Source organism: Anabrus simplex, chromosome 10 (genome assembly GCF_040414725.1).
Source record: "Anabrus simplex isolate iqAnaSimp1 chromosome 10, ASM4041472v1, whole genome shotgun sequence".
Taxonomy (NCBI): Eukaryota; Metazoa; Arthropoda; class Insecta; order Orthoptera; family Tettigoniidae; genus Anabrus; species Anabrus simplex.
In genome coordinates, this window is record NC_090274.1 from 22,589,039 (window position 1) to 22,608,913 (window position 19,875).

The following is a 19,875-nucleotide window of genomic DNA, read 5'->3' on the forward strand; positions in this document are numbered from 1 at the left end:
GCCTCTTTCCTCGGCAGCGATCTACTACCAGGTAATGGCCTATTAATATCTTCTTTTCTTGCTAGGTCGGCAGTTTAACTCTCGCGGCGGGTTCGAAGCGTTTTCCATCATGTAACCTTTTCCTAAAATGTAACTACTCTTTTCTTCTTTTTCTTGTAAAGTTACATATTGGGATAGAGAGTGCTAACCCTCTCGAGCTCCCACTCACATTTGTTTTGAGGTGAACTTATTTTCTCAAACCTTTCTTCGTTTATGTAATGTAAAGTGTTCTTCTCTAAGTCACCTCTGTAGTATGGGATTAGCCCTTGCGTTAGTGGCCCAGAGCCAGATTAGGTTTTAAAAGCAAAGTGTATGAGGAGTGCAAGTTCGCCTCCTCTCAAGTTGTATTTTAGAGGTCATGTATTAATCTTTTCTCACCTAATAGACCTCAGTAGGTTGGGTATTTTACCCCTGTGTATATGTCCTTTGAGGACAACTTGAAAGTTGAGTTTGGTGTGGCCTGGGAGAGGCTTAACTTTAAGAACGAGTGGCTCTTTTCTAAAACTGAGAGTTGTATGCCTCGAGGAGGCTTTGCTGTGTAATTTGGAGCAAAGGCTCCAGGGTTTGAGTGGGGTCTTCTGCCCCTTTTGTTAAAATTGGTATATCGTAAAGTTGAGCTAGTTGCTCAAGAATTGTGTTTTCAGGGCTCGAAGCCCAAATTCTTTAATCCCTGTAATTGTACATTTCAAGTTGTATTTCGGCTACTAAGTACCTGTTCTATTTGTTGTTACCTAATTTTGAAAAGAAAATATAACCTTGTTAAATTTTAAAATTTAATTTCTCTTTAGTAGCTTGAGACCTATTCACCACCCAGCACCTTCTTTCATGCTTAACTACCACAAAAACTCGGTAACAAGTGGTAGCAGAGCGTGGTTGAATGGGTCTCGATTTAGCCCCTTTTGACGGCTAAACATTGCTTTGATTCGAACTCTAACAATTTTCTCAGTTGCTGGAATTTTTTGAGTTTTTCAAAATTGTTCTGTCATCATGCCCGGCCCTCGCGATGTTCTCCTCCTTAACTACTTGCGCAAAGAGGAGTTGATATATGAGTTAACTATCAGAAACGTTCAATCTGGAGGCACGGTTGCAATAGACACTAACAAGCTTAGAGAGTCCCTTGATTTGCCCATTTCCATCCCCAATTTGGGAGAGAAAGAAATTGACGACTCTCTTTCCACGATTGTCGAGAATATTACTGGGCTAGCATCGGTAGTCAGCTTTTTTGATGAAAACGATCCATCTCCTAATCAAATTAAGCGTGTGCAAGGCAGGCTGTATCACTTTGCAAATAGAGTTAATGATCTATTGTCTCTAAAGGTGAATGACGTTCAGAGGAAGCAAGCTAATACGCTCCTTGAAACTATTTCTGAATTGTCTAATAAGGTCACTCAATTGCTAACCGGCGAAGCTCCTCCCAAAACTGATCAACCCGCCACGGTGAATGTAGGTAACGAGGAAGAGCCTCCTCAGGGAGAAGTCAATAGGATAACCGTTGCTGCTCAAACTATCTCTGCCCCATCGAACAACGAATCTGAACGCCGTGCGTCATTGAGTAACATCCGCTCTGAATTAACTTCCTTGCCCTTGAAACCTTTAACGACTATGACACCTGGGTTCAGCAGCTTGCCTCATCCATTGGCAATGTTGCTTAGAGGTATCTCTAAGTTTTCCGTCAACACCACCAGTGACGTAATTTCATTTTTAAGATTTCTAGTGGAATTTCAGGATCATGCCCTTGTGTTTTCTCTTTCCCCATGTCAAATTTTGCAAATTATCTATCCTTATGCTATTGGTGTTCTATCTGACAAAATAGTTAGAGCCATTGCCGAGCAATCTTCTATTGAGGATTTCCACGCCCATTTGCTAGCTAACTTCATCCCGGCTAGGGCCAGGTCCTCCCTTATTCAGAAATACTATTATCGGGTACAGCGCTTGGATGAAAACCTGGCAGACTTCATCCAAGATATTAAGTTTTATACTAGGGTGTTTGCTCTCCACTTCCCTGAGGATCAGATCGTGCAAGCTATTGTTGAAGGGATTTCACCACCCTACAGGTCATATTTGTGTTTCGCGGCGTGCCCGCAAACCTTCTCTGAACTGGAAGCATTAGCCGTCTCTGCGGAAGGAGTTAGGTATGCCGATTCCTTGCGTGTGGCGAAAGAACCCCCGCCTTCCTTTAGTAACACTCGGCCTCCACCTCGCCGACCAGTCAATCCCCGTAAATGTTATGCTTGTGGGTCGCCTGACCATCTGCGGAATAAGTGTCCTCTGATCAAGTCAAGTGGGACAAGGAATGGAGTAGGGTCATCACAAGGCTGTTTTAAGTGTGGGGCCTTCTCACATATCGCCAAGAATTGCCCAAACTCAAATAGCACCCCCTCCTGCTCAACTTCTGGTGCAAATTCCAGCTATTCCAATAATAAAAAGTGACTAGTGGCGTCGGCTGAGCCGACTAATCCATCTTCCCGAGACTTAGCCCCTAGTAAACAGGTTGTAAATGCAGAGAACGACCAGCCTTCAAATTCATCTTTTGAATGCCCTAAAGAGTGTCTTAGGATTGCGGCGGATACCCCCGCACCTGTTCCTTTTCTTAAGATTGAGTTAAATAACGAGCCTATAACAGCTCTCTTAGATTCAGGCAGTGTTTGTTCCATTATTTCGGCTGATTGGTATTCTAAATTGAAATCTGTTTGTAAACTCCCTGACTATGTCTCTTCTCCTGTTCAATATGTTTCGGCTAATTCATCTCCATTAGAAATTCTAGGTTCCATACATGTCAAAATTCGGGTTTTTAAGTTTACATGGAAGATCAAATTGTTTGTGGCCAAGCGTTTGTCTTGCCCCATCATATTGGGAGCGGACTTCATTTCTCACACTGGTCTTGTGCTCGATCTCCAGAGTAGGTCGTGCATATTCAAATTTGCGTCCAATTGTAGAATTCCCTTGTTAAAGTGTAAATCTGTATCATGTTCATCTATTTCGCCTACCCAGGATGAGATGTTGTTAGACCTTAGACATCTACCTGAGGAGCAGGCTGATAGTATTCGGAAACTGTGTCAGTCGTTTCCCGAGGTGTTCTCTGATACTCTTGGTGTTACTGACCTTATTGAATACAAAATTGAGGTCACGGATTCAATTCCTGTCCGTTTTCCACCGTATAGGCTATCTCCACCTAAAATGAAGGCTCTGAAAGAAATCATCGATCAGATGTTGAAGGATGGTATTATTAGGCCCTCTAAGTCAGCGTATTCTTCGCCTATTTTTCTAGTCCCGAAACCCCAAGGAGGCTTCAGGCCTGTCATTGATTACAGGGCTCTCAATCGGAAGGTGGTGTTGCAATCTGTGCCCCTTCCCGACCTTCATTCTTGCTTTTCATGGTTTCGTAAGGCCAAGTTCTTCACCATCTTGGACTTGAATCAGGCCTATAATCAAATTCCCCTTGCCGAAGAGTCTAAACATCTTACAGCGTTTGCCACGGACTGGAATTTATATGAATACAACCGCGTGCCTTTCGGGCTCCCCACGGGGGCAGCTGTGCTCACTAGGCTACTAGATAGGGTCTTTTCCGACATCAAATTTGAGTACTTATATCACTATTTGGATGATGTCGTCGTATTTTCCGAAACCTTTGAAGAACATCTAGATCATTTGCGAGAAGTTCTCAATCGCCTTCGTAAGGCTGGGTTAACTGTTAAGTTGTCCAAGGTTGCCTTTGCTAAGCCCTCTATGTCATTCCTAGGGCATATTGTGTCACCTGATGGTGTAGCAGTCGATCATTCTAGAACACAGGCCATCCGTGATTTTAAACCTCCTAAGGACATCAAAGGTATCGCTAGATTCATTGGTATGGTGAATTTCTTCAGGAAGTTTATTCCTAACTTCGCTAATAGAGCGGCGCCCTTAAACCTTCTTCGTAGGAAAGGCATCAAATTCGAGTGGGGACCTTCTCAACAAGCCGCTTTCGAAGATCTTAAATTAGCTCTCTGTAATGCCCCTGTACTTGCTATGCCTGATTTCTCGAAGAAATTCATCGTCCAAACGGACGCGTCGTCGTCAGCTGTAGCTGCAGTCCTTCTTCAAGAGACTGAACTAGGGAGGCGTCCCATCGCCTATGCATCTAGGACTCTATCGGTTCAAGAAGCCAAGTATTCCATCTATGAGCTCGAAGGGTTGGCAGTCTTATTCGCCTTAGAAAAGTTCCGTCTCTATCTGGAACATGTCAAATTCGACCTGGAGACAGATAATCAAGCCTTAAGCTGGGTCTTAGGTAGGCCGCGTCGTACTGGTCGTATAGCCCGTTGGGCCATCCGTATTTCTGCCTTCCAATTTGATGTACGACATATCAGAGGTACCGAAAATGTTGTTGCTGATGGACTCAGCCGTATGTTTCATAACGACGTCGAGACCCACGAACCGGTCGATAGTTCATCACCTTCCGAGTCCATACTATCTGGCGTTAATGCCATCTTAACAGGTGCTCCCATGCTTTTTAGGGATATTGAGAAATACCAACGTGAAGATCCGACGCTGGCTCCTATAATGGAAACCCTTTCTTCTGGGGAACATGTTGTCCCTTATGTTCTGAGGAATGGTGTTCTATGTTGCCCTTCGAGGCATGATAAGTTGATGAAAGTTGTTGTTCCAGCGGTTCTTGTACCTATGATCTTCAAATACTATCATGAGACCCCATTGGGGGGGCATCTTGGAATCTTTAAAACTCGTGAAAAGATTCGTGAAATGTTCATATGGAAAGGTATGGACGGTGAAATTCGAGAACTTGTAAAAGCTTGTAAATCTTGTTTGATCAGTAAACCCACCATGTCCACTAAAGTAGGCCTTTTGTCTTCTCATCAAGCGTCGCGCCCCATGGAACGCCTGTATATCGATTATGTGGGACCCTTCCCCCAGTCAAAGGGTAATGCCAACTAGTTCATCTTTGTGTGTGTAGATGGTTTTACAAGATTTTCCTGGTTATTTCCGACTAAGCTGGCTACCGCTCAGTCCACCATTACTTGCCTAAATTCTATTTTTGCTTCTTTTGGTCCGTGCCAATACATTGTATCTGATAATGCTAAAGCTTTTACATCAAATCTGTTTCGTAAATTCTGTTTTGACTTGTCCATCTCTCATGTAACTACATCTGCTTATTACCCTCAACCATCTCTGGCTGAACGGGTTAACCGCAATCTCAGGTCCGCACTTATTGCCTATCATCATGAAGATCATTCTAGGTGGGACACGTCCCTGCATTGGTTAGCTTTTGCTTTGAATTCGGCGGTTCATGAATCTCACAAATTTACTCCAGCTTCTTTGATGTTTAAGTTCGTTCCCAACACGCCGCTCTCTAACCTCTGGTCTCTGAATGACATTCTGCCCGAGACAATAGATCCGGACAACATTAAAGATCTTTGGAAGAAGGCTAAAGCTAATCTTAAAGTGTCTCATGAAAAGGTTAGGGAAAGGTATGATCGTGGACGGAGACCCACCACTTTGAAGGTAGGTGACCAGGTTATGGTCAAAAATTTTGTTCCCGCGGGCAAGCTTGCCCCCAGATTTCATGGGCCTTGTATCATTCTCGATTTTCTTACGCCGGTTACCTTATTGCTAAGTAATCCAGCCACCGAGAGGATATTTAGAGTTCACCTGTCCCAGGTGAAACCGGTGTAATTTCTGTGTTAACTTGCTCCATATTATTTTGAAAGGATATGAAGGTTATATTTTTTTTTGAGTTTCACTTTTAAGGCATTCTGCCCCTTCTGTAATATTTTGGTTTTAGATGTAAGCCTTATGTAAAACCTGCCCCGACCCGTTAAACTGCCATCCTGTTCTTGCCACGGCCATTACCACGCTCCCGTCTCCTGCTCCACTCTACACAGTGGCTTAATGAATACCATGAATATCTGCACGCCGCTGGCCCCTCACTCTCTCTACAAGCCTGTACCCTCAAAGAAAATAATTGTCCAACACAATTCTGCCGCCTAGCTTTAATGTTTCAGCGCCCCCGCAGCCGCGCAGCGCCGTGCAGCGACTGGGGAGGGGGATGGGCCCCCTCCTCTCCAGCGAGGACGACATGTGCACGGCGAGCCGGAGCTCACCTCCCGGCCAAGGCTGATGTGCGGCGCACGACCTGCTACATGCCCGCAGCCTGTATCTGTTCACCGCGGGCGCGGCGTACTTCAACACCTCTGCTCCCCTCATAGTGCGGGCGAGCGGTATCTCAGGGTACTTGAGGGGTCCGAGCGGCCTTCGTTGGACGCAAGCTGCAACGGCCGGTCTGGCCATCCGACTCAATCTACATCAACTACATGGACAGTCACCATAAGCAATAATTACATTTGGGAATTTAACAACAATATTTGGTGGACATTGCAAAATTTTTCTTCACCTTTAAGTATTAAAAGTTTATCTTCAGAAATACAAATTCTACAAACATAAAAACTTTACTGCACCGGCAACAACAAAATTTTGAAATTGCAACCAACCAAATTACTAAAATCTTATAAATGCCTCCGCAATTAATCTTAATATCAACATCAAAACTTGGACCTTATTTTGGAAACAAAGCTTATGTTCTTCTGTGTTACCCCTTGGAGGAACTTTTGGGGGGGGAGGTCTGTACCGGGCGGTACACCTCTACTCTGTTTATTTAAAAGTTGCGCCAGTTGAAACTCCTCTTCTGGAGGAAGGTTGAACTTTATCTATTCTATTAATTCTCTACTTTCTCAGAAGATGTCACCACGTGGAAAATTTTGAGTTTTTGAACTGTGTCACTTTTGATGTGTTTTTGTTTCGCTTGAAGTAAGAAGTGGGAACTTTCTCTTCTAGAGGACACTACTGAAGAATTACAATAGTGCAACCTAGTGCGAAATCAAAGAACTATTTTGTTGGAGAAATTTTTATTTCAAAAGTTTGTTTCTTGTTAAATTTCTTTCTGTTATTGTTTAAGTTGGCTGTATACCCCTCTTTTTCCCCTTAGTTTGGATCTAGCCAATCCCGAATTTCTTTAATTAATTTTCCACCAATAATGTGTTTCTTTTTCCTCTATGTAGGGGTTTCTTTTCCCGAACCAATAAAGATTTTGTGGGAGGGTGTTTTATTTCCCCTAACGCCTAGAATCTTCCGCGAGAGGATATAAACTGCTGATTTTGGGGTCTCCGGGCCACTTCTGTTCCATCTTTCAGTGTATTAAGTACATAGCAGGAAGCGGGAAGCGCCTCTTTCCTCGGCAGCGATCTACTACCAGGTAATGGCCTATTAATATCTTCTTTTCTTGCTAGGTCGGCAGTTTAACTCTCGCGGCGGGTTCGAAGCGTTTTCCATCATGTAACCTTTTCCTAAAATGTAACTACTCTTTTCTTCTTTTTCTTGTAAAGTTACATATTGGGATAGAGAGTGCTAACCCTCTCGAGCTCCCACTCACATTTGTTTTGAGGTGAACTTATTTTCTCAAACCTTTCTTCGTTTATGTAATGTAAAGTGTTCTTCTCTAAGTCACCTCTGTAGTATGGGATTAGCCCTTGCGTTAGTGGCCCAGAGCCAGATTAGGTTTTAAAAGCAAAGTGTATGAGGAGTGCAAGTTCGCCTCCTCTCAAGTTGTATTTTAGAGGTCATGTATTAATCTTTTCTCACCTAATAGACCTCAGTAGGTTGGGTATTTTACCCCTGTGTATATGTCCTTTGAGGACAACTTGAAAGTTGAGTTTGGTGTGGCCTGGGAGAGGCTTAACTTTAAGAACGAGTGGCTCTTTTCTAAAACTGAGAGTTGTATGCCTCGAGGAGGCTTTGCTGTGTAATTTGGAGCAAAGGCTCCAGGGTTTGAGTGGGGTCTTCTGCCCCTTTTGTTAAAATTGGTATATCGTAAAGTTGAGCTAGTTGCTCAAGAATTGTGTTTTCAGGGCTCGAAGCCCAAATTCTTTAATCCCTGTAATTGTACATTTCAAGTTGTATTTCGGCTACTAAGTACCTGTTCTATTTGTTGTTACCTAATTTTGAAAAGAAAATATAACCTTGTTAAATTTTAAAATTTAATTTCTCTTTAGTAGCTTGAGACCTATTCACCACCCAGCACCTTCTTTCATGCTTAACTACCACAAAAACTCGGTAACAATTATTATTATTATTATTATTATTACAGGAAAGGACAGTGCTTCATGTAATCTAATTCTCTGAGTTCTATTTTCTATACATTTAACCACCCATTCAGTCACTCTTTTGTCCAAGAACTTCGTTCGGACAATACTCTTCTTGTAAGTTAATAATTATTGTTCCCTCGATTATGCATCTGGAGGTTCATTTAGGTGTTCAGTTGCCGCGTGCTTTTTTTGTACTGGCCACAACCGTTTTGCTTTCCATTTCAGCTTGTTTTAACATTTGTGCCTTCCTTCAGGATCTGCATATTTGCATTCGTTAATTTGTCATACATCTAGCATTACAAATCTCCCGTTTCTCACATCTTCAGTACATGTTGTTGTGGTCTTTGTTAAAGAAATGAGAGTGGTAGCTGTAATTATTGTGCGCCGTATGTGAGAACATGTGGTACACGAGAGTCCATTATCTCCCTCTTGATATTAAGCGGATAGTCATTCTTGATAACAAAACTAAGTGACTAGTATTTCTTCAAGAAAATCGCTGCTCTCCTGACTTCTTTATCGCGTCTGTTCTGAATAGACAAATTCTTCAATGTGTTCAGTTGTTTCTGTGCTGATGTTCGATGGTTCCTGAAGGCTGTTTGTCAATAATGTCACTCATCAGGTGAGGTGACACTACGTCTTCTTTTTCCCGTATATCTTCTTTTTAATACGGCAAGAAAAATGTCCGAGCAAATTGAAATGAAACATTTAGACCGCACAGATATGAAAAAAAAAGGAAAGGGCGAGGTCTCGCAAGGAAAATACGGATTTAAAACATTTAAGCTCTTGGAGTTCCGAGTGGAGGGGGTAGGGGTGAATTGGAGACGAAATTTTAATTTTTATCTTCTCCCGCATCGAGTGAATAGTATTCAGGCACTCAACTACGGTTATAGACGTTATAGATTTGGGAAGGTGGTTTTATTTAATTTTATGTCCAATGGACAAAAATAGATTTTTTTTCGACTCCTTGGCTGAATGGTCAACATTGAGGCCTTCGGTACAGGGGAGGCGCGGGTTCGATTCCTAGTCGGGAATGAATTCTTCTGACTCAGGGACTGGGCATTTGTGTATGTCCCAACACTGTTCTCTTCATGCTCAGACAACCCACTACAGGAACACCTAATAATGATTATACCCTTGTACATAGTTTGGTGTCAGGAAGGGCATTCGGCCGTAAAACATGGCCGATAAGGCCACTGCCGCTTCCTTCCAATACCTAGGCCTTTCCCGTCCCATCGTCGCCGTAAGACATATCTGTCGGTGCGACGTAAAGCACATAGCAAAAAAAACATGGCCGAATATACATGTGCAAAGCAGTTCGAATCCGGGACCCCACAGGTGTGGGGAAAATCGGTAGAAAAAGAAGATCGACCAAATTGGTCGTGCGGTTAGGGGCGCGCAGCTTTGAGCTTGCATTCGGGAGATATTGGGTTCGAGCTCCACTGTCGGCAGCCCTGTACCTTAATTAAGACCACGGTCGTTTCCTTCCTACTTCCAGCCCTTTCCTATCCCCATAAGACGTATCTGTGTCGTTGCGACGTAAAACAACTTTTTTTTAAATGCATAGCTTAAATTGAAACTGAAATAAATGTTCAGATATTGTATATTTCTGGTAAGCCGTTGTATTATGTATGTATTAAATCTAAATAATTATGACTACTGGGGTCACTATAGAAGTTACATATCGCGAGAAATTGATTGATGCTGTTTGCATAAGCCAATGGTGCAGGCGTCCTCTCCTTTCACCTCTTGAGATATGGTCATCCATTACAACATTACTGTCGCCAATTCAGTCCCACGAACTAGGAAGTATACTAAAACTGCTTCTCTTGTGTGTTTCAGCTCAAGGTCCAAGAAGTGCTGAAGAAGAGGGAACGGATCAACAAAGAGCACGAAGAGGTGAGAATTTCTCTTCCGCCTGACATTAAATACATTGTAATGTTATGAATAATCCAACCTCCTCCTGGGTTTGTTCACTTTTAATAGACATCACTATAGATCAGGGCCTCTCAAACGCCCAAAATCTCACGAGTGCAAACCGAGGCGCAGAGGTCCTGTGCACATTGCATCGGTCCAACTCGGCTCGACTGGGACCAGCACGTCGTCTCTGGGCTACTCGGCTAAGCTCGGCTCAACTCGGCTCGGATTTGGAGCGCTACGGAGCAAGTGAGGAAGAGGGAGACAGGCGGAGCGAGCGAGCTGTTGCTCCAAATCGAGGAGTGGGGGTCTGCACTCTGGTCAACCAAGCGAAAAAGAGGAGTATTGTCCGAACGAAGTTCTTGGACAAAAGAGTGACTGAATGGGTTGTTAAATGCCATGCACCCTGAGGGGCCCTGCTATAGAGCTACGGAAGAAGTCTCCGTGGCTCAGGCGGGAGCGCGGCATCCTCTCCCCACTAGGTTCCGTGGTTCAAATCTAGGTCACTCCATGAGAGATTTGTGCTGGACAAAGCGGAGGCGGGACAGGTTTTCTCCGGGTACTCCGGTTTTCCCTGCCAAATTTCATTCCAGCGACACTCTCCAATATCATTTCATTTTATGTCAGTCATTAATCATTGCCCCAGAGGAGTGCGACAAGCTTCGGCAGCCGGCACAATTCCTATTCTCGCCGCTAGATGGGGGCTTCATTCATTCTATTCCTGACCTGGCCGAGTGAGTGGAAACAGGCTGTGCATTTTCATTTTCTTAGGTAACACCCAGACACATATGTAGTCTCAGCTTCCTTACCACTTACCAGTTTATACAGTATACAGTATTTATACAGTATATATATACGTGTGTGTGTGTTTTTATCATAGCACTAGTCTCAAGCTACGGCTAAATAAACCACATGACTCTGTATTCCTTTAAAACTGCTTTTCTTTCTATCGCAGCTTAATTTTTTTTTTTTTTAATGATACGTTCACACGCAATCTTGTGAGGAATTCAACTCAGTCTTTGTCAACGCTAATCACTAACACGAATATAACCTCATTTAGATTCCTCCTAGATTATTTCACCCCTGTATGTTAATTTGATATGCTTGCTTGTATTTCTGGAAAAGTATTAATTTCTGTAGAAAGCTTAGAACTGATATAAAATTAGCTTTTACGTATGTGGAATACATTTATCCACGCAGGAAGACAGTGACAGATTAGTCAGCATTGGGATTATATAGTTAATACCATATTCTTAGATTACTTAGTATTATGGAACATGTTTCTGTACTTAAAAAAAGGCGGTGAAATATTAAGACTGCGTTGACCTTAAAGTGAGGCAAATATTTTTTTTTTAACAAATCTTGTATGCTACAGAGAACTGCTCCAATATCCATACAGAATTATTTACCTGCACTCGTGCAATGTAACTTCGGGTTTGAGATAGAACAAGTACGTGACTTCCGCCGATCAGTCACACGAAGTACCGGGCGACGCAAAATTCCATTAATATTTGACGAGGCAATACTTCACGGAAATTTGGAGGTGGAGGGGTTTTATTGACACCAACAACGAGTGCACAAACAGACCAACAGATGGCGCTGGACAGCAACGCGTCGGTGATGCCACATGAGACCCATGTACGATATAAAAGGAATTGTCGTGAAAGGGCGTCAGATGCGCCTGCAGTCGCGGCATGTTTGACATTACCAGGAAAGACACTATTAGTTAAGTTTTACTGTACTTTATTTTGTGTCAATAAAACCCCATGTCATCCTTATCATGTGTGTCAATTATTACCTCTCTACCTTCAATATTCCATAAAATATTGCCTCGTCAAATGTTAACGGACTTCTGGATCGCCCTGTACATTCGCGAAATGCTAGGCAGATGGTATCTCAGAAGTCTGTTTTCCTTCCTTAATATTACTATCACATTAAGAAGAGACTTTCCATTCGTGTAACTTTAATTGTAATTTGGTTTTAATTATAACAGTAATTGTTGGTAGTATTGCAAACAGCACATCTGCACTGTTGGACATATCCCGAATGAGCCTTTAGTGAATCTTCAAGGATATCTGCTGCAAACCATATCGTCCAAAGTTGCTTTATGCATGCCCTGAAGGCAATTAAGACAGAGGTTGAGTTCAGCGAGGCATTTGTAATCCATATCCATTATTTTGCCATGGACAGGCGAAGAAACTTGTACGCTAGATGGACATGTTAACCACTGCAATATTGCTTTTATTGGTCTGACGTTACTAATTTTTGAGTAATGGTGAAATCAGGTTCTTTACTAGTACTTAGTTTCCAGTTCCTAGGTGGTCTGGAAGCACGTCTATAAATCATATCTATTTTGATTTTTTAAATCTATCTACCTTTACCCCCTGTGGGTGGGACACGCATACAAAGAATACGCTCACGGTATTCCATGCCTGGCGTAAGAGGCGACTAAAAGGGGCGACAAAGGGATGATCGAATTAGAGCCATGAAACTACTTCTGATAAGTACCATCGCGTGGGGAACACCATGGATCGCCTTTACTTGCGAGTAGTACCACTATGTTAGGTACACAGTGGGTTTGTGATTAGTACCAATTATGTGAGGAACTCCACGGGATAGTTCGGGTCCCTGTGATTAGTACCCACTATGTGAGGAACTCCACGGGATAGTTCGGGTCCCTGTGATTAGTACCCACTATGTGAGGAACTCCACGGGATAGTTCAGGTCCCTGTGATTAGTACCCACTATGTGAGGAACTCCACGGGATAGTTCGGGTCCCTGTGATTAGTACCCACTATGTGAGGAACTCCACGGGATAGTTCGGGTCCCTGTGATTAGTACCCACTATGTGAGGAACTCCACGGGATAGTTCAGGTCCCTGTGATTAGTACCCACTATGTGAGGAACTCCACGGGATAGTTCGGGTCCCTGTGATTAGTACCCACTATGTGAGGAACTCCACGGGATAGTTCGGGTCTCTGTGATTAGTACCCACTATGTGAGGAACTCCTCGGGTCCCTGTGATTAGTACCCACTATGTGAGGAACTCCACGGGATAGTTCAGGTCCCTGTGATTAGTACCCATTATGTGAGGAACTCCTCGGGTCCCTGTGATTAGTACCCACTATGTGAGGAACTCCACGGGATAGTTCGGGTCCCTGTGATTAGTACCCACTATGTGAGGAACTCCACGGGATAGTTCGGGTCCCTGTGATTAGTACCCACTATGTGAGGAACTCCACGGGATAGTTCGGGTCCCTGTGATTGGTACCCACTATGTGAGGAGCACCACGGGATAGTTCGGGTCCCTGTGATTAGTACCCACTATGTGAGGAGCACCACGGGATAGTTCAGGTCCCAGTGATTAGTACCCACTATGTGAGGAGCACCACGGGATAGTTCAGGTCCCAGTGATTAGTACCCACTATGTGAGGAACTCCACGGGATAGTTCAGGTCCCAGTGATTAGTACCCACTATGTGAGGAACTCCACGGGATAGTTCGGGTCCCTGTGATTGGTACCCACTATGTGAGGAACTCCACGGGATAGTTCGGGTCCCTGTGATTGGTACCCACTATGTGAGGAGCTCCACGGGATAGTTCGGGTCTCTGTGATTAGTACCCACTATGTGAGGAACTCCACGGGATAGTTCGGGTCTCTGTGATTAGTACCCACTATGTGAGGAACTCCACGGGATAGTTCGGGTCTCTGTGATTGGTACCCACTATGTGAGGAACTCCACGGGATAGTTCGGGTCCCTGTGATTAGTACCCACTATGTGAGGAACTCCACGGGATAGTTCAGGTCCCTGTGATTAGTACCCACTATGTGAGGAACTCCTCGGGTCCCTGTGATTGGTACCCACTATGTGAGGAACTCCACGGGATAGCTCGGGTCTCTGTGATTGGTACCCACTATGTGAGGAACTCCACGGGATAGTTCAGGTCCCTGTGATTAGTACCCACTATGTGAGGAACTCCACGGGATAGTTCGGGTCCCTGTGATTAGTACCCACTATGTGAGGAACTCCTCGGGTCCCTGTGATTGGTACCCACTATGTGAGGAACTCCACGGGATAGCTCGGGTCCCTGTGATTAGTACCCACTATGTGAGGAACTCCTCGGGTCCCTGTGATTGGTACCCACTATGTGAGGAACTCCTCGGGTCCCTGTGATTAGTACCCACTATGTGAGGAACTCCACGGGATAGTTCAGGTCCCTGTGATTAGTACCCACTATGTGAGGAACTCCACGGGATAGTTCAGGTCCCTGTGATTGGTACCCACTATGTGAGGAACTCCACGGGATAGTTCAGGTCCCTGTGATTAGTACCCACTATGTGAGGAACTCCACGGGATAGTTCAGGTCCCTGTGATTGGTACCCACTATGTGAGGAACTCCACGGGATAGTTCAGGTCCCTGTGATTAGTACCCACTATGTGAGGAACTCCACGGGATAGTTCAGGTCCCTGTGATTGGTACCCACTATGTGAGGAACTCCACGGGATAGTTCGGGTCCCTGTGATTAGTACCCACTATGTGAGGAACTCCACGGGATAGTTCGGGTCCCTGTGATTAGTACCCACTATGTGAGGAACTCCACGGGATAGTTCGGGTCCCTGTGATTAGTATCCACTATGTGAGGAGCACCACGGGATAGTTCGGGTCTCTGTGATTGGTACCCACTATGTGAGGAACTCCACGGGATAGTTCGGGTCCCTGTGATTAGTACCCACTATGTGAGGAACTCCTCGGGTCCCTGTGATTAGTACCCACTATGTGAGGAACTCCACGGGATAGTTCGGGTCCCTGTGATTGGTACCCACTATGTGAGGAACTCCACGGGATAGTTCGGGTCCCTGTGATTAGTATCCACTATGTGAGGAGCACCACGGGATAGTTCGGGTCTCTGTGATTGGTACCCACTATGTGAGGAACTCCACGGGATAGTTCGGGTCCCTGTGATTAGTATCCATTATGTGAGGAACTCCATGGGATAGCTCGGGTCCCTGTGATTAGTACCCACTATGTGAGGAACTCCTCGGGTCCCTGTGATTAGTACCCACTATGTGAGGAACTCCTCGGGTCCCTGTGATTAGTACCCACTATGTGAGGAACTCCACGGGTCCCTGTGATTAGTACCCACTATGTGAGGAACTCCACAGGATAGTTCGGGTCTCTGTGATTAGTACCGACTCTGTGAGGAACTCCACGGGATAGTTCGGGTCTCTGTGATTGGTACCCACTATGTGAGGAACTCCACGGGATAGTTCGGGTCCCTGTGATTAGTACCCACTATGTGAGGAACTCCACGGGATAGTTCGGGTCCCTGTGATTAGTACCCACTATGTGAGGAGCACCACGGGATAGTTCGGGTCCCTGTGATTAGTACCCACTATGTGAGGAACTCCACGGGATAGTTCGGGTCCCTGTGATTAGTATCCACTATGTGAGGAACTCCACGGGATAGTTCGGGTCCCTGTGATAAGTGCCCACTACGAGGTATGTGAGGAACTCCACGGGATAGTTCGGGTCCCTGTGATTAGTACCCACTATGTGAGGAACTCCACGGGATAGTTCGGGTCTCTGTGATTAGTATCCACTATGTGAGGAACTCCACGGGATAGTTCGGGTCCCTGTGATTAGTACCCACTATGTGAGGAACTCCACGGGATAGTTCGGGTCCCTGTGATTAGTATCCACTATGTGAGGAACTCCACGGGATAGTTCGGGTCCCTGTGATAAGTGCCCACTACGAGGTATGTGAGGAACTCCACGGGATAGTTCGGGTCCCTGTGATTAGTACCCACTATGTGAGGAACTCCACGGGATAGTTCGGGTCTCTGTGATTAGTACCCACTATGTGAGGAACTCCACGGGATAGTTCGGGTCCCTGTGATTAGTACCCACTATGTGAGGAACTCCTCGGGTCCCTGTGATTAGTATCCACTATGTGAGGAACTCCACGGGATAGTTCGGGTCCCTGTGATAAGTGCCCACTACGAGGTATGTGAGGAACTCCACGGGATAGTTCGGGTCCCTGTGATTAGTACCCATTATGTGAGGAACACCACGGGATAGTTCGGGTCCCTGTGATTAGTACCCACCATGTGAGGAACACCAGGGGTTTGCGTTGCCTATGAGTGGCGCCATTATGTGAGAAACACGATAGGTCTGAGTTACCTGTGCGACGTACAATACCTGTAAGTAGTACCATAATGTGTGGAACACCGTGAGTTTACGCTACTTTTGATTAGTACTGCAACATGGGAAATACCATGGTTCTACTTTTCTAGCGATAAGTACCATCATGAGGGACCGATGACCTGGATTTTGAACAGCTTTAGCCAACAAGCATCATCGATTCATGATTGTGCTTTTGAAGCAGCCCCTTGGTCTTTCAAGATAGTTTCTGGGAAGGTGAGGCATTGCGGGTTAGATCCACTGATTGTTTTAGCTTCATAATCCTTGTTCATCGTCCTTTTTTTGAATTCTAGTCAGTTGATCGATTTTGGAATTATTTTTTAACTTTGGTAAGTATTGTGAGAATTCGGGAGATAGTAGATTCGAACCCCACTGTCGGCAGCCCTGAAAATGGTTTTCCGTGGTTTCCCATTTTCACACTCTTTCCTGCCCCATCGTCGCCATAAGACCTATCTGTGTCGGTGCGACGTAAAGCAACTAGCAAAACAAAAAAAAGTATTGTGAGTTGGAATCGCTGATTATTTTAAATTCGTAGTCATCCATTCATTCTTCATCACCACCTTTTGAATTCTGGTCAGTGAATGGGTTTTGGACTTCTAAATTGTCATTACGTTTCGTACCATAGGGGGCGATGACCTCGATGTTAGGCCTATTTAAACAGCAAACATCATCATCGTCTATCTAGCTTTATACATAGCTGTTTATTAGTACAGGTAGATGAATGAACTTACGGTCAGCCTAGTTGTAAGCTATATTCAGCTCCACGTTTCTCCCGGCTGCGATTCTTCCCGACTAGTGTATGGGCTATCCGATTGATATATTGATTTCGATTACTCCCGAGATAAAAATTTGTCTTGCCTCCCGTTTACCGTTCTCTGTGGTTTCATGGCCGTGCTGCTGTGTATCCAGACAGAGAGAGGGAAATGCGCCTCGCCAGTATGTCCTTTCTGCGTCGGTTTTGACCCCCTAATTCCCTGTACGCAAATAATCATAAACCACGGAACACACCTAGTCTGTGTGCCCTGCTGGCGGGCTTTTATGACCGCAGGGGAGCCAAACAGGGGAGTAGGGGATAAGAAGTGCTTCAGAGGTATGTGTATGCGTGAGGGTCTTCAGTCTGGACTGCTACTTACTGGTTGTACAGTTCCAGAGAATTTCTGAAGTTTCTAACAGCGTATGTGATTTTAGGCTAATGTAAAATCACGTAAGTGCGATGGCTGGTATAGCATGAAAACAATGTTCTCTCACCAGTGGTAACCAATGCAAATATCAAGCTCGAATTACTATTATTATTTTACGATTATTATTATTATTATTATTATTATTATTATTATTATTATTATTATTATTATTACTTGTATGTATGGCTGTGAAGTGTTACATCATGTTAGTATTTGTATTATTATTACGATACGATCGCGTTGTGTACGACGTTATGTTATTAAGTAGTAGTGTTATTATTATTTACGTAGTTGAATGATCGTATTGTGTGTGAGGTTATGTCATGAAACATGTGTTGTACATAGACATTGATATCAGTTCCGTTAATGTAAATATCTGAGAGTTAATATTATAATGTATTCTTGCCTGTATATATACGGTAGTCTGCCAAATAGGTACTGTATTTTTTAAAGACGACTGTATGTTGTTCAAGGAACAATGGACAGGGATCAGCACGACCTAGTTTTAAGCAACTAACTTCTGTCTCAAAAGAAGATTATAGTGTCATATTTCATACTGCATCGTGACATGAGGCAAAATATGTTACAGCTATCCAATAGAAGGAAATAAATGTCTAGGACTGGCCAGCAAATTCTCTTGATTTCAACCCAAAAGAAAACATTTGTATTACACAGAGGAAAGAAATTAAGCCTGAAGGAGTTATTACCAACCATAATGCGCTCATAGAAAGAATAAATGAGGCTTGGAGAATCTGACAAGAAACTGCATTTCAAGTGGCTGCAACTAAGTCTGACTTCAGAAAGTACTAGTACTTTAGTTAGTTCAGTGTCAAGAAAATTGGAGACTAACAAATCGTTTTTGTATAGGAAATAAAAGCCACGCAGAATATTTACACAATAGAGGGAGTGTAATTTTTCACCACTCCGTATATAGGCCTACTGCCAGATTTGTGAGTATAATAATTTGGCAGACAACTGTAAATTGTAATACATAATTGTAAAACACACTGTAACTTTCAGAATGGCAATAGGTGACGAGAACGATTGAGAATATTCTATGCATTGGCCACTCTAGAATTTTCGCGGAGTTTTTTTTAAATATCTTTCGGGAAACCTGGCCAGGCACATATATAAAGGGACGATCCTTGACGTGAAGTTAGTCATTGACAGTTAGTTCTTGTTTAGTAGAGTTATGGTGTAGCAAGTAATTACTGTTAATGGAGGATATTTGCCTAGTTGTACTTCCTCGTAAAATAATAATCAACGCCTTGTTTGTTATTATTTACATGTTGTCGTGAATCAAATTCATATCCAGTGGAGGTGGTGGTGGTGATTATTGTTTTAAGAGGAAGTACAACTGGGCAACCATCCTCTATTAAACACTAATCAGAGGGGAAAAATGAAAGGAGTCCAACACTTCGAAACGTTAAGATATCGGCCATAGAAAGAAAAGGGTCACGAAGGGCATGAAAATTACAGACTCACTAGGATTCGCAAAGCTAATACTGTCCAGGTCGGAAAAAGAACAAGAGTTGACCAAGGGAGGTCGGATAGGGTAGATGAAAGTGAGGAGCCTAGCACTAGTAAGTGGAAGCAACGCCACGACTCAGGTAATGGCCCCTGGAGACCCTTTTAATCGCCTCTTAGGACAGGCAGGCAATACCGTGGGTGGTCTTTTGCCACCCCCACCCAGAGGAGGAGAATTCTGATCCAGCTTGAGCAATGTTGGCACACTTTCATCCATTCAAACGAACATCGCAACAAATTCATACCTTTGAACCTTCAAGTGAGCTTTTAAACACTGCCAAAAATGCTCAAAGTTGTACAACGATGAACACACATGAAAATAAATTAATAACCAGTAAAAATACCTGTTTTTGTTTGTTTTTCCAATTAATTGTTGAACTGTTGAACACTGATGATATATATTTTTTGTACTTTGTTCAGTGTTTACTGATGTCCCTTAGCTTATACAGTAGTTTAACTCGATTTTGATTGTATTCCGTTTATTTTGGGGTCGTGTCACCAATCAGCCTAGCGACCCCGAAAACTGTGGATTCGACACCAGCATCGGTCGTTTCGAATTAGTCTTGCTCCCACAATATACTGTATATATTTTTTTTCTGGTTAGTAAGTCATGTATGCCTCCTTGGCTTAGGCGGTAGCGCGCCGACCTCATCGCTGCGTTTCTTGGTTCAAATCCCGGTCACTCCATGTAATATTTGTGCTAAACAAAACAGAAGCGGGACAGGTTTTCTCCGGGTACTCCGGTTTTCCCTGTCATCTTTCATTCCAGCGACACACTCAAATATCATTTCATCTGTCAGTCATTAATCATTACCCCAGAGGAATGTGACAGGCTTCGGCAGCCGGTACAGTTTCTATCCTCGCCACTAGATGGGGCTC

The 19,875-nt window shown here is 43.9% G+C and overlaps 1 protein-coding gene across 1 annotated transcript in view; it reads left to right on the plus strand.

Annotated features, from left to right (window-relative positions):
- Positions 1 to 19,875, plus strand: part of LOC136881768 (uncharacterized) — a 234,386-nt gene that overhangs the window by 174,865 nt on the left and 39,646 nt on the right. The window contains exon 8 of the mRNA XM_068229499.1: positions 10,011 to 10,067. Within this exon, the coding sequence (XP_068085600.1) occupies positions 10,011 to 10,067 (57 nt within the window). The remainder of the gene's footprint in view (positions 1 to 10,010; positions 10,068 to 19,875) is intronic.